Below are 15,985 nucleotides of genomic sequence, written 5' to 3' on the forward strand. Positions count from 1 at the left end.
TTTGGCTGGAAAAATTGTTTGTTTGTTTTTTAAGTCAATCATTTAACTTGGAAAAACTATTACTGAGTAGTCGAGCTACCTTTAATCCTAATTAGTTATTATCTACAGTGCAAACATAACTGCTGAGACCTTTTGATCAAAAGCTCTTAATGTTTCAAATGGCACGTTTGAATAACCAGCTACAGGGCAGATACAAGCTCAGTCGTCTTGCATTTAAAAAAAGTGTTTTGTATTCTATGTAGTGGTTACCTTTTCTTTCTCAGGGGTGCATTTTTGTACTATTGTTCTTATTAAAACAGTCCTGATTGGAATAGCACAGTTTTACAAGGAAGACTGTTTGTACAGTATCTATCTATATGTGGGTTCTTCTTTGGTCCTCATTACCATTGTATCACTTCATAGTCTTAATGTAATTATCCTCACAACACCCCTGTGAGGTCAGGAAGTGCTGTTATAGCTATTTTACAGCTGGGAAACTGAGACACAAAGAGATTAAGTAATTTGCCAGAGGGTCCACAGGAAGTCTGTGGCAAAGCAATGCATTGAACTCAGCCCTCCCTGTGTCCCAGCTCAGGATGGATCCCCAACCACTGGACCATCCTGACAAAATGACACTGTCATTCAGACACCCTCACCTGTTTTATCTACAGATTAAAGAGCCATTAAACTGGAATGAAAACTCTGCATATTAAAACTACATAGCTGGGGTTTGTGCACAAGGAGAAGAATAAAAATATTTATAACGACTGAGACTCTATAGTCTTACCTGGACCAATAGGAATCCACCGTCCCATCTTTTTTCGTGCCTTCCTTATACGTATTCTTTACAGGCTGCTGCTGGTAATGATGATGTAGCGAGACCAGGTCAGAACTGTATACTTGAACACCATTCCTGCCGATGCTTGAGGCCATTCAGTGTTTTTTTTAGAAAAGGGTGACTCACAAAGTAAAAAGACACTGATAGACCGTGCGGTTGTTGCACTTATTGCAAGGATGCTGGAATGACAGCAAAAAGGGCAGGCAGCAATGACAGGAAAAATCCCCAGGACAGGGTTACGTTTCCTACTCCCCAAGCTCCCTTGCTGGCCGCTACTGTACAAGAAGGTGCTTAAATAAAGGAAAGATGCAAATTGCAAAGCCCAGCCCATTCACAGGGAGTGAATGGAATGCCTGCCTGTCACCGCAGCCCTGCCTGTGACTTTGCGAAAGCCGAGCTGATCTGGTTTGGGATTCAGAGGGGAGTTTGTCTCTTTGCAATACAAAGTCCACGTGTCAGTTTTCAACTTCTCTTCCTGTTGGAGCCTTTCCAGGAAGTCAGTCTGGCAGCGGCTACTACAGACTGCGATCAGCCCGGGGGAAATGTACAAGCTGAACTGAGCTTCCAACGTTGTGCACTGGACCGGGGCGCCCGCCCTGTGAAAAGATCTAGCCCCAGGGTAACAGAACCACGGCAGAGTTTGAATGGGTCCACTTCGGAATGATGATCATAAGCAGAGCTGCAACCAGTCCTCCCCTTCAACTCTTCCAGCCAGAGATGACGTGCTACAGGGTAGTATAACAACAGAAGAATTACTTTTGCATCTCACTTGAATCAGTGCAAGTATTCTCGCTATTAATATTAGAGTCCGACAGTTTGATTCCTCCCGTGGACCGGGTCTCTGTATTTGTACCAACGATAACCAAGGCACCTTGTTAATACCAGACCACGTTGCAGCTACATTGCTCAGGGGCGTTGGCGGCTGGAGGGAGAGGCAGGATAGATTCCTAGACCCTTTTCTCTTAGCATCTAAGGGTGGAGATGCTTTAAACCTTTCCCAGGCGGTGGGGAGAAAGGGCCAAAGGGAGAACCGCACTTCGAGGCACAAACTATTTTTATTAGTTGGAATAGGATAGATGTGGGCTGTACCTCTGCAGAGATGTAAGTGGAAGTGGGCCAGCCAAAATGGAAAACTTAACAAGCTTGTGTGTAACGCGTGTTTTTATATTGATCACAAATGCACCGTGCATTTGTGATCAGTATAGCAACAGGGGCAGAGAGACACGTGTTAGTTTTTCCTTACTTTCAGTTTTCTGGCAGTCCTCGATGCAGAATGCTTTCCAGGATGCAGGGCCTGAAACTAGTTTCCCTCTAACTCACAAAATGGAAGCAACGGGAAAATGTGAAAATCCTGCCTGAGGGGGGAATGCCCATAAGTGCCCATGCAGACAATCCTTTCTGTAGGCACCTGATGTCTGTTTCCTTTTAGATTATGTGTTACCAGCAGTCTTTCCAGGAAGCACTCACCCCCAAACTGACACTCATTTTCAAGAGGGTGGGGCTACATCTACACTACACTACTAGAAAATCCTCAGGAGTAGTAAACTGTACAGGGCAATTTATTTTATGTATTTAGTTTACCACCATCCACTGTACACCCAGCTCTAGGCCAAGTAATTTGGAAATTCATCAGAATAGTATATCAAATTATTTTTTATCCTAAAAATCAAAGCAACATTTCCTAAAGCTTCGTGGGTAATGAACTGTTTACGTCACATGCAAAATTGAGGCTGTTAAACACTTTCACTGCAGAAATGTGAGTGGAGAACTAATCTCAGAGTAGAGAAATTCAGTAAGGCTTGAGCTAAGCAAGTTTGCACCACATAAAAAAAGTTATTTTAGTGCAAGTCTGTGTATGGACACCCTTTTTTCTGCATGAAAGTGGGAAAAGTCAATTTAGATAAAGCTGGTTTGCTAAATGCATGCTAGTTTGGTTAGTTCAGGAGAGGCAGCGTAGCCCAGTGGATAGGGCACTGCACAGAGCCATAGATTCTACTCTGCCATTCTGACATTGGTATGCTGGGTGACCTTGAGCAAATCATTTCACCTCCTTCTTGCACAGTGCTTTGAGATATTAAAATATTACTCAATGTTTAAGGGTATCAAAATCGGGCCTTCAAACTGTAATCTTCTGGGGGGCAGGGAATTGTCTGTAAAACAAAAAGCATGTTGGAACACAAATCTTTCTTACCCCTTCTACAAGTACTATATTTAAGCCTATGTCCTTACAGACCCTTTAACTCCTGCTTGAGTCATGCTCACTCAACTCTAAAAAGCAAATATTAGGATCAAAGGATAATGAAGATAAGTATTCAGACTCTCTTTTCCCATTTCAGATATTTTATGGAGCCTAAAGGTATGTACTCCCCCGCCCCACAATTACTATAGATCTACAAACCTGCAATTCTTTGCATTTGGTAGAAACAGGTAAAAGTGAGGCTTTTTGATTTGAATATAGCATGTGTACAAACCCAGACACACCCATTTTAATTCCTCACATGCCATAATTTTTCAGGCCACGTACATACTCAGCTCTAGTAGGTTTTCAGAACTTCCAGTCTCATAGTATATGCAGTTGTTTAGGCTCAGACAGTTTTGTTTCTAGTAAGAAATAATATAGGAATCTTGGTCATCATAGATGGGTAGCTGCTATTGAAAGATTACCACTGACAAAGGTGTCAAGCAACCGACAAAGGGGTTGAAGCACCATGCTAATCAAAACAAAATAAAACGAGGAGTCCTTGTGGCACCTTTAGTGACTAACAAATGTACTTGGGCATAAGCTTTCGTGGGCTAGAACCCACTTCATCAGATGCATGGAGTGGAAAATACACGCATCTGATGAAGTGGGTTCTAGCCCACAAAAGCTTATGCCCAAATAAATGTCTCTAAGGTGCCATAAGGACTCATTTTTTTTGCTGATACAGACTAACACTGCTACCCCTCTGAAACCTGTCACCATGCTAATCAAGACTTTGAAGAGTATTCGTATTGGATTCTATGGATGGTAAATGCAAGATCTGCACTGAGCTCAGAAGCTCCACAATGGTTAAATTATACACATGCATATTTAACATTACATTTCTGTGCACGTTAAAGAAAAAAAATAGTTCAAGGAAGATGAGGGCGGGGTAATGAGTAGGGAGGTGGAGCTCCCCTTCTCTCCACCCAAACTGCCTCTGCTTCTTCCTTGCTCCCCTAATTTTGTACATTTGCAAGTTAAAAATAGGCCTGCTGCAGAGGAAAGCAGTGTTATCAAGGAGGCAAGAAGGGGACAGAGTAATGAGAGAGCTCTAGCCTCTCCCTTACTGACTGACAATCTTATTAATTTTCAGCAAATGAACATACATATAAACACCTCAGCACAAAGGACAGTTTTTTTTAAAAAAGGAACAGAGAACATGATGCAAAGAGTTGTGGGAAAAGGGGAGGTTCTCTCACGCCTGATTTCACGTCCCTGCTCTCCCATCTCCTATCCAGGGGAGAGACAGTAATTAGCCCAACTTCCTCTTTCATGTCCCACTTCAGAACACCCATAAATCCCAGCAACACTAACTCCTCACTGTGTTTGCCCCTATGCAACTGTGCTGTTCCCCATGTCACTCACTTACACTAATGAACCTCCAATAGGTTCGTCATCTGGAAGTTTTGGCCTCTTGTATCTAGGAATTAGAAGTTAAGCCAACAAGATGTCCATCTCTACAGAGTTCAGAGGAAAAAGATAGCTAACAATATTGTAGAGCTGAGTCTGACTTTGAGATCTGGGAAGATTCTGCAGTTAGGGTTCAGGCACAACACAACACATGAAAGGCGGGTCTCCCATGAACTTACTGAAGCAAAGTCATACTTAAAATTTAATTCTCGGAGGTGACAATACTGAAACAAGTGATGAACTCTTTTGAGCTTCAGGAAGGATTCTGACAGTGCCACACATTAGGTCAACAGGTGTGGCACTGATGGAGAAAAAACAACAAACAATAAAAAATATTGACTTGGGAACAGCAGATGGCAATTAAGGGAGGGAAGGAATGCAGTGACAACTATTGGGTTCAGCCCTCACCACACCATTGACCTTATTTCACAGCTTATTTGGCCACAAAATAAAAGCTAACAACTGTGCAAATAAGCCAGAATGCAGCTGCCTGTACTTCACTTTGAAACCTAGTCCTCCTTACTCGTGTTTCCATTTCCAGAAGAGGGAGCCATAACTTGGTAAAAAGATGTCAGGAATTATAGCGATAAGGTATTAGGAACACAGCATTTAATATATAATTTTTAAAAGGGTATTTGGAGGCTATATAGCTGAGAATAAAATTCTAGGAGGGGAAAAAATACACACCAGACATATTCTGTAAGTGTCAAATGCAAAATGTAGAGTATAAAGTAAACATAGGAAAGTAACACTAAGGGAGTTTAGGAAATCCTTCATGTGTAAGGCAGAGTGACAAAAGCAATAATCGTTCCAGGGAGGTTGGGAAATGTTAGAGCTAGACAAGTACTTACACAAGAAACAAAGTGCAAACATGTAAGTGGACAGACCTCTGCAGGACTTGGGAAGTATTGCCTCAGAAATAAGACTGATGGGGAAAAAAAAAAAAAACAAAACAAAAAACCACCATTAGCTCCTATTCATTTAGGCACCTTTATGGCCCCGGCACTATGGGATCTGAGAATCTAGTTCACCCCATACACAAGAAAACATCAGCTACTGCTTTGTTCAGTTTCTTCTAACAACCTTATTAGCAACACATTTTGTTCATATTATACATATTCTATCCTGTCCTTTTTAAACACACAATTGTACGTGTTTTCCAGTGAATGCCTGCTTTAACCTTGCTGACATGTGAGAAGCAGTTTTGCTTTCAAAGTAAGCAGGGCCTGTGTTCCCAAGGTAGTAGGGCTGGAAGAGAAAATACAAAGTTAGCTAAAGGCCAACTTATGGTCACACACCCATGGAAGAAGTAAGAAACCCTCCCTTACACTCCTGCAATCTTGCTGAACTCAGAGGTATGACGGCCTTACAAATAAATGGGAGGGTGGGAGCATTTCAATAGATGTACTAAAATGAGAAGCCTTCCCATCTCTACATTATTAGTTCCCATCCAGGTCTGCAATGATCAAAAAAGTTACAACTGTTCAATGATCAGCATGCAAAGTTTGTAGAATCAGTCTAGTTCTTCACTGATAATTGCCCACTGGCAGTCTCCCTAATGAAACAAATGATTACAATTGGGCATACTGTCATTTCTAGAGATGTTTTTTCAGAATAGGGATCAGGCATATTGGAAGAGGTTTGGACTTAAGCTATGGTGTACCTGTGTACTAGATAAATACGACTTCACATCCCGGTACTCTCAATCTAGCACTACTTGGAAATATTACATTCACTTACAGGCCTGATTTTGATCAAGATCTCAGCTTAGCTTCCCTTTTGGGCACTTTTGAGAATGCAAATAATCGTGGGTAGGACTATGTCTAATTTCTTATCTGCCATGTTTTCTTCTTCCCTGTCTTATCCCTACAATGAACCTCTTTTGCTGGAGCAGAAAAATATGCTCTATTTGACAACTACACAGCTTACTGTATTTTCTCTTTTTTATGCTTCTTAGGAAAACTGCAAAGGGTAGATACAAGGCAGTCAAAGAGGACAAAATATATCCACTCTACACCAAATGAAAGCTTATATTAATACTTGAGGACAAGGTGTACACTTTAAGATTATATTTACAATCCAATATAGTCCATATCAGAAGAGTATATAGAACAACTAACATTTTAAAGCTTATGAATTGCAGTATTACGCATTTTTTATTTTTCTCCCAACAATGATCTGGAAATAGCATTCTGTTTCTTAAAAGCACAAGGCAACGATGATCTAGATACACGTATCCTGGGATCACACTCCTACTGAATTTAAAACCTTTCATAAAAAAGTTGGGTATTAAGGTATTGTAAAGAAGCTGAGCAACACACAGCTCTAATACTCAAGCAATGTTTCTTAACTTGCACTTTTAAATGTGCAAACCAGAGGGATATTTACAACTTAAGCAAAATACAAAAAACCCCGTCCTGGGATAGTGTAATTAACATGTTTTACATTTGTGCCTATCGTACATGCAGCGGAAAAAAGTTCTGCCTTCTTGCTGCAGTTTCCTTATGTGGTTTTACAGCAACAGTGGTATCCTGTTTAAAAAAAAGTTATGTAGAATGTGAGTGTACTTAACTTTTAAAAACTTCACCTCAATCTGCTTTCCAGGTAGCTTCCTTGTACTTAAACATGTGTCTCCAAAAATTCCAGATAAAAATTATAATCTGATAGTTTCTATGTAATAGCCAGTTCCCAGCCATTAATATTGAAAATTAAAAAACAGTTCTGTAGACAGTATTCTCTGGGGTAGAAGAGTTTTTTCAGTACTTCACCCATATGTAGATCCACTCTTTGCTCCTCCATCATAGAAAACTATTGAACAGCAGCAGCAAGTAAAAGTTTACCTTTCATATTTGATTGGCAAAATGGAATAATGGGAACAGCCAAGAGGCAGAAACAATTAAGTAGGTAACCATCATGAAAATATGGGAAGTTTATATCCAATCAAATACAGTTCAGATATCTTTACAAAGCAGAATATTTTACATCCTGATTGTGTTCACATCACTAATAAAGCAAATCTTCTTTCAACAAAAGAAAGGATGTGGTAGGGATATGAATAGCATAGCAAACATTTACTATATTTGTTTGCCACCAGTGAGCTTAGAACAGATCATAGTTAGGTGCTGCCATATCATTCATACGCAAAGAAATCTATCTTCGTACCATTTTGTTATGTGAAGTGGAACAAAACAATATATTTACACTAACAGCAAACTGATCAAAGTGGTATTTAATGTTACTTGTTAAAGTGGTTATCTAACAATGATGGATATAACAAAATCCAATAATTAGTAGTTACCAAATAAGACATTTCTCATGCATGACAAAAATTCATTCATGTACTCAGGTCTGCATTTACTGTGCACAGTATTTCCATAAGTTATGTTTCACAGCCCCTACCATTCAAGAATATTTCAGAGTATATATATTATATTTGTATATGCAAATTATATACACTAATATAAAGATCCCTAAAAGTACCATTATGACTATCTTTATGCTTTCTGTAAAATGCATAGCTTTTGAATATTTTCTTGCAGTTAAAGACTTTACAGATTAAAGCTGCTTATCAATGTGGTATATTAATAAACAAACTCAAATAATCCTTTACTAAAATGTTATATTTCAACCTCTTAGAAAACGTTATTTTTAATGGAAAAAAAAATAAGCAATCTATGCACTTCGCCCAAAGACTATATGGAATTAATGCAGCATTCTAAAAGTATGGTGAACTCTTCAACCAGGTCTGTAATATCGCATTTCTCACAGAGAAAAATGCTAGTCATGCCACAAAAATGCACCACTTTCCACTTCCTCCTGGAAAAGCTTCAGATGAGGATCAGCACAAAAAGTGTCAGACTGGAGGAAAAGTTGATCAGTTGTTCATGAAGGAATCAGAGCAAACAGAGTTTAATTTCTGCAGTTTGTTATTAAACAAAATTACACTAACCATATAGATTTCAAATTAAAATATTATACTTTTTTTAAAAACAGCAACTGACTGAAAACAGTATTTATCTTCTCAGTTCAGGTAAATTGTTAGAATAACCAACGAGGGTGAAATAAAACCAGCTCATTATTGCAGGTGGTGGCCAATGAAAGTTCATTACAGTTTTGTATGAATTACAAGAGTTGCGTATGGTGAAAGCCTTAGGATGTCAAATAAAACCATCAGTAGTAAAATGGGACAGATCAGTCTTGTGTTTTATATCCATCACCTAGCCTAATCTTGGCACTGAGGTATCTCTATAGCTTCTTAGGAGACAACTGTCTCCCCCAGAAAATAGCTACACACAAGTAAACAGTGTTCATAGTAAAGCAATCAGTAACAGGTTTTGTTATTCTAAGTCGTGTTTCTGTAAAGCTTTTACAGTTTGATGTGTAAGTATTCCAGAAAATTAAGTAGTTTCAATTTACAGGGTAATAGCTACCAGACTAGGATATCCACAGTATCTGATGGGTAGAGCGTAAATTGCCAGTGCACTGTGATACTATGCTATTTCCTCCACCAAATTGGTCTTTGTTCAGCAGTTTTGTAATAACTCAGTGTATGGGTTTTAAAGATCTAGATCTCAATTTGGCAAAGGTCAGTACATAATACTATGAGATATACCAGTATGAAGTAATGAAAGATTAAGTCATACATCCAGCAAAACATCCTACACCCAAATTACAATTCAGTGACCAAGAAAATCAGGGCCTCGTATGTAAGCATTATAATGTTTCTAACACGAGTGGAACAGCCAACAAACAACAGTACAGCTCTGAAGATGAACCGCATCCCTTCAGAAAGATATGAAGTCACTGGGATTATGGAAAAGGGTTTTGTAATGTCACTGCTCGATTCATCCAAGGCATAATATGCCAAAAGAATGGTTACCACTAGCACACTACAAACTATGCCACCCACCCCCAAATCCTGCAAGCTATTCCACAAAGGCAGACCCTGCGTAAGGGTGGACACTTGCGCAAAAAAGGTCTATGATTCTCGCCTTCCCCCGTATCACCGAGGAGACTTCAGCTAACCAAGCCAAGTGGCCATTAAAGGTATAGTAACCAGCTGGCATCACTGCAGTGACTAGAGGTGAAAGTTTAATATAAGGAAAAAATCCCTGAATAATCAAAAACAAAACCCTACTTAAATATATGATTTAATGTCTTATTTCAGGAGGCCATTTGGTCATTCTTGAAATTAAAAAGAAACTTTTATTTCCAGCAATACTACTTGTGAAAAGATGGGTCATTGATCCACTGTGAACATAGCTCTCACCATATAAATAAAGCACCAGAGTCAGAAACAAGGAAAAAAAGTCCTTAAATTATGATTTACAAGTTTATACACTATTTCCTATGCAAAAGATTGGCCGTACAGTAAGAAATTTTTAGATGAAAACTTGACCAGTTGTTAGTTTTAAGGGGAAATGCATATTTTGCTATAACTTAACATAAGGTAGAAAATATTCACTGATCTATATACATTTCAAATGAGAGAGAGTTAAACTTAACTGAATAGTTAACCCCATTTAACTCACTGGCCACTAAACTAAGCATCAGTAGCCAATTAGAAACCTTGAGCACTGTACTTTTTAAAATGCCATTATTTTCTTTCCTATCTAATTGGATTTTTTTAAAATGTATGATAGTGCATAGCCTAAATCAGACTTTCAAAGAGATGCAGCGCCTTTCAATGCTGTTTTCTCAGCATTTAAAAGGGACTTTTCTCTGTTTAAATAAGATGTTCGTTGAAAAAAATCTGAATTGTTGAGTTCTGTACTGTAGTAAAAATATTTCAGTCACAGACTGATATAAATGTATACTGTGCAGTACTAAGATTTCTTGGTGTCCATCTGCACACAATTTACTTGGGTTCCTCAATTGTCCCCTTGCTGAGGTCTGTCATTTTGGGATATTTTACTTTCTTCTGGTCCAGTTCATTCTGAGCCCACAGAAGTAGTTTCAGTAATTTAGCCAATTTGGGTGTTGACTCGCGATTTTCATAGTCTAGAACAGCTTGGTTAACTTCGCTCCATACCTGGAAAAGAAATATTGAACTTAGAGTAGTGATCATATATATTAACTGAAGGAGAATGTCTTGCAGAGTTTATGAATTCCTCTGAGTACAAGTTAGAAAAAGCAGAGCTTAAACACCTGACTGGTCTCACATTACACTGAAAACAAGTAAGAGGAGTTCAGGATTTGGCCTTTTAAACCCTCTCCCACACCATTACAGCAGTGCCACAAGGTGTTAAATCTGCCTTAAGGCAGCAGCTGAGGATTGCTCAACTGGCATAAGGCTACCATGCCAGCCCCTCCTGGCCCACCCAGCACAAAGGAAGTTCAAGGGTGAGGATGAGGAGGTAAGACCAGAAATCAATGTGCCACAGGGATCCTGATGGTGGAGCGACCAGCACAAGTTAGAGCAACTTAACCACATAGAAAATTACCTCACTGTGTTTTTTTTTGCCTCTCCAAAGTTCAAGATAAAAATTCTGCTCTGAAGTTCCACTACCAGTTTGTGCAATAACAGCCATTTTTCCCCAGAATAGAAGATTAAACAATTCTATAAAAAATACTGTAAGAGAGAACATAGTTCCCTTGATATCCCCTCCATAAGGAAGTCTACAACTGCCTTACCTTCCCTACATAGGGCAATTCTAATGCACAACACCAGAAAGCACAAGTTTACCTTTCATATTCTATTAGCAGCTCCCAAATTAGGAAGGAAGGGTGTGGGAGGAGAAACAGCAAGATGAAATTAAGCCATTTTAGCTTCTCAAAACCCTTGCATATAGGAAGCACTGTTCTGATGCTTCTAGGATCTACCCCAATCTGTTACAGTTTTAGTCTAAGCAAAATCAAGCAGCAATTAAAGTTATGCTGTGTTACCTACATCTAACTATAAAAAGGAATTCCAGATTTAAAAAACAAACAGAAGGGATAGTGGCAGCAGTTGAGGAACACAGCTGGAAAAACAAAAGGTCAAAATGAGCAAATCCAAGTAATATTAAACAAAAACAAAACTAAGAGCAATTCTGATTTGCTCTCAGAAGTGGATAGAAAGCCAGTGAAAAGGAAATATGCTCCTGTTTCCTAGAGCAAGACGGCAGCACTAGCAGCATCATTCTGAACACCTTGAAGTTTGAGGAGCGTAAAAGAGGAAACTGCAGTAGTTATACTGTATCAAAAGATGGACAAAGCAAGCCCATAGTTTCACAAATGGCGGATGTTTTACATTACAAAAGTTCTTGCGTGTTCTAAAAATATTGCTGTTATAACAGAAGTCTCAGCTTTAGAAATACTTCTGTTCTCCATACCAGTTCATAAATATTTAGTAATTATGTACAAACTATTGTAATATTAGCTGTCCCCAAGGATAAACAAAAGTGGAAAGAGCTTTCATTTGAGCATTCATTACCTTCTGTCTCTGCATCATGTTGAGCAAGTCTCCAAATGGTGATTCTTCAGGATTATCAAAGGCAAGCAATGCCAGCGTGCGCTCCATTTCTGTCAAGCATTCTCTGCTCTCCTCTCCTTGTTCTGCCAGTTGAGTCTGAGCAAATTCCAAGGCTGCCTCTGTCTCACGCTGCCGAATCAGTTCAATCAAATGCTGCTGCTATATACGTAAGAACAAAGCAAGGTTAGTCAATAGAGGTGTAAGTGATGTTTAATGTGTTAGGCTCTAGGTATTCCATTTCTTCTCCTACAAATTAAGTTGCAAAGCTGTATTAAATCAGTATTTTGTCAGTATTAAAATTCACAAATACATTCTTGTTGGACTAACAGTAGTATACTTAATCCTATTTTTCAATTGATTTTGGAGCCATTTAAAACCTGGAAGATAGGTTTTAAAGAAACTTTGTAACTGCTTCCAGAAGACATGACTAACCATCAGCAATTTGGGAGTTTATAAATCATAGGTAAGATGAATATGGTTATGTTGTATATATTAATAAATACAAACTAAAAACACTCTTTAAAACGCTACTGCATTCCATGCCATAACATAAGAAACAGACAGTTAAAATCACATCCCATACCACATCAGTGAATGCTTGCAATTACATCCTTTCTTCAGTCTCCAAACAATTCCAGATACAAACTAATCACTGGGTCTTACCTGCAAGTGAAAGTAAAGGTATCGGTTTGTATCTAACAATTCCGGATGGAGACTATTTATCAATGCAATGGCTTCCTGAATCTGTCCTTTCAGTATCATTTCTCGAATTTTTATCCTTTCATCCAGAGTCTCTAGATCAACACTGGGCTCAATTCCAGACTCCATCCGAAACTTCTCTGCCGCCTCTTTAAAACCCTCTGAAATATAAACACATTTCACATCTGAATTCTATTTAATAAGCTATATACAGTAGTACAGATTTATCAAACCTGTATACTTCCAATTGTCTTATATGGATCTGAAACATAGATGTTGCTTAAACAAGACCTTAGGAGGCTGGAGACATTTCATATATGTTGCTAAAAGGAATTCCTGGGCATAAGATGGTTTGATTTTCTCAGTAATAGGGATATATTATTGAGAACTGGCTTGGAGAGGACTGAAGTCATCATCAGCACTTTTTGGTCACACAGTCACACAGATAAAAGTCCCTGCACATGGAGCCTTTAAAATCAGATCTGAGGTCAGGAGGGGACACTGCATGGTTATAGACAGGCTGGGCTGCACCAGATCAGTAATAACCCTGTGGAGCTTTTAGACACCTGGAGTAAAGCCATATGATGTGGATATTGACATTCCATGCTATGGACCCTTGCTTTCTGAACATGTTGTTGTTTTCTGAATTTCTAGTTAATAAACCAAGTTAAGAGAATATACCAAGATGTCCAAGCGATCCTATTTGGAATCTTTTCCATGACGCAGGCATTTTTGTAAATACAAATTCATGATTAAAAATATATGAACTTACAAGTTTCTCCGAAAGGCTAATTTAAATAAGTTGCATAATTCTAGAAAGACTTCACTTTTAATTCTCTCTAAATTCATCAAGTTCCTATATAGATAAATATAGGATAAAAGTCTATATTTAACTGAATGCAAAGTGAAAGAGGATATAAAACAAAATTTTACTAGGAAGGATTCAAGTTTACCACTGACCCCATGATTGGGACTCTGTTGTCTGGTATATTTGGACATGGTTATTCTTTTGCAGGAAAGATGATAGCAAAAAATTGCAGTCGTCTGGTGTTTAAATAGTTTTACCCATTTTATAATTAGCATAAACATGAGAGAGTCTGAACTCCCATCTACATACCACATGAAGGCTCTTTTCATCAGAAAAAAGAGTCACAGAACTATACAGACACTCTACTTTCATACATATACACAAACAATTTATGACAGACTTGACATGGTCACTCTAATGCGTTTCCCATTGCTCAGATGCATGCTTGATGAATATGACCATCTCCACTATGGTGCATCTGGCCATGAAAATTAATGTACATCGCCAAAGGACAATTTCTGAAGGGTTTCTGGTGACTCTTAAATTGCAGTTTCTGGATGCCGAGCACGTTAAGTATTCTGGTCTTCCTGAGCTGTTCTGAGTATATATTGCCTCATAATTAGTCTGATCTTTCAACTAAATTAGTTGAAGTTGTTTTCTGATAATTTCTCCTGCTCTGTGATGAAAAAAGAGTGGACACAGCTTGTTCAATGCAGTCCAGATTACATTAGTAGAAGCCATCACACATTTCCAATTTAAAGAAAATAGTATAATAAAAGATGTGATATTAAGCTCTGTGCAGTTATAGGTAACGCTGTTCCAAACCAGAAATGCCATAAGGGAAATATCTTTTTAGCAGAAAAGCTAAGATTAAAACAGACAGAAGATATATATTGGGTAAAATCAGTAGAGGCTATATAATCAAAGTCAACAAAATTTGGTTCTCCAATGTTTTACTTAGCAAAAATAACATGTTGCTAACAGTGTGTGGGTGATTCGTTACAAAGGCAGTACTGAACTAGTTTTTCCTTTACCCAACTTATAAACTATTTTAATTAAATAATTATCAACTATATTTTCTGTGAATTCTAGAAAATATGTTTTCTAGAAATCACAGAAAATATAGGCAATAGTGATGTCTATTAGTATCAACCATTTAATAGCTCATTCTAGTAAGAATGAATTTTATTGATTAAAATAAATGGCAAATGATCTAAAAAGAGACCAACCTACTAAATGTAATACTAGCATCCATTGCTCACTGTTACCTGTAACAAGATAGTTCATGATCAGGCGATTCATATCAGCTCTTTGGATGTGCAAGTTATTGAGTTTTTCCATCCATTCATCTTTTGTGATTTCATCAGGTTTTTCTGCATAACTCATGCTGGACTTTCACTATAAGGAATGAAAAGTATCTTACTTGGCACAAATACCAGCAGGTGAAAGAAAAGTTAAGTCTAACTTGCCTATAAGAACTGTGGGACCAGCTTGCTTATTAATACCTTCTTTGCTGGTTCAATGAAGATTGTTGGCTAAACAAAGTTATCGAATGGAGAACTGAACGCTTTTTTTTGAGATCAGCCACTGTGACAGAAACCGACCCACATACATCTCCCCCACCCTACCTCACCCACACCCAGCATACAGCCCCCCAACCCATATACATACAACAGACGCCACCGTACACACTCGCCCCTCCATACCCATACCATGCACCGAATCACCCTCTCCGAGGGGGCACACAGCCCGTCTCTCACACAGGCTGGCCAGGCCTTATCCCCCACACCTCACGAGGGGCCGTGAGCTTTACGGTACCACCTCCAAGACACTGAAGGCTCCTTCGGCCCTACCAAGCGCGCGCCCCTCAGAGACTCCCCCAGCCCCGATGCTCACGAGGGGACGGGCCCGGCCTCCTGAGCTCTGTGGGGACTAGAGCCGCTTCTGCCGCCACCTAACACCCCAGGGCCCCCAAACCCCTCCTCAGCCTCTGCCCTGGCGGGGCCCTGACGCTCCCACCCCCAGGCTCCGCGCCCTTCCCCCGAGCCAGGGCCCGAGGCTCATCGCCCCAGGCGAGGAAAGGGTCAACAGGCGCCATCTTACCTAAAGAGCCACTGCTGCCGGCTCCGGTGCGCGGACCCAAACCCCACTCCGCCGCCTCGCTCAGCCGGGACTCTGCGGACAACTCTCGTCTCGCGAGAACTGGCCTCCCAGCCAATCACCGGCCGGAGCCGGGGAGCGGCACGCACCATTGAGATGGCGGAAGAGGAAACCCAGAGAAGACCTAGAGGGGAAAGCACCATAGAGATTACGGAAGACGTGGAGGCTGGTCGGGGAAGTACCATAGAGACTGCGGGAGGGAGGCCTCGACTATACTAACCAGCCTGGACGCGGTGGAGAAAATCAGCGTGGATATGTGGCGGGCCGCATCCCCTCTATCCTCCCTCCCCTGGGCCCTGCCCAACCCCCAGGGCGGTAGAGGAGGCAAGGCCGGCGCTATAGGGCGCGCTCAGGGCTCCCCAGCCACTGATCTGTCTGATAGGTTCTGTAGCATCG

The 15,985-nt window shown here is 39.8% G+C and overlaps 2 protein-coding genes across 2 annotated transcripts in view; both read right to left on the bottom strand.

The window, feature by feature from the left end:
- SLC17A9 (solute carrier family 17 member 9) overlaps positions 1–912 on the bottom strand; it is a 29,596-nt gene extending 28,684 nt beyond the window's left edge. Inside the window, exon 1 of the mRNA XM_077832485.1 lies at positions 767–912. Within this exon, the coding sequence (XP_077688611.1) occupies positions 767–912 (146 nt within the window). The remainder of the gene's footprint in view (positions 1–766) is intronic.
- Positions 913–7,680: 6,768 nt separating this feature from the next.
- Positions 7,681–15,648, bottom strand: GID8 (GID complex subunit 8 homolog). The gene is made up of 5 exons (XM_077832220.1): positions 15,533–15,648; positions 14,698–14,827; positions 12,586–12,782; positions 11,884–12,081; positions 7,681–10,500 (listed from the first exon to the last, which is right to left on the bottom strand). Exons 2-5 carry the CDS (start codon positions 14,813–14,815, stop codon positions 10,327–10,329), a joined length of 687 nt encoding a protein of 228 aa, XP_077688346.1. The 5' UTR covers positions 14,816–14,827; positions 15,533–15,648; the 3' UTR covers positions 7,681–10,326.
- Between the last annotated feature and the right edge of the window lie 337 nt (positions 15,649–15,985).

This window comes from Eretmochelys imbricata, chromosome 13 (genome assembly GCF_965152235.1).
Source record: "Eretmochelys imbricata isolate rEreImb1 chromosome 13, rEreImb1.hap1, whole genome shotgun sequence".
NCBI lineage: Eukaryota > Metazoa > Chordata > Testudines > Cheloniidae > Eretmochelys > Eretmochelys imbricata.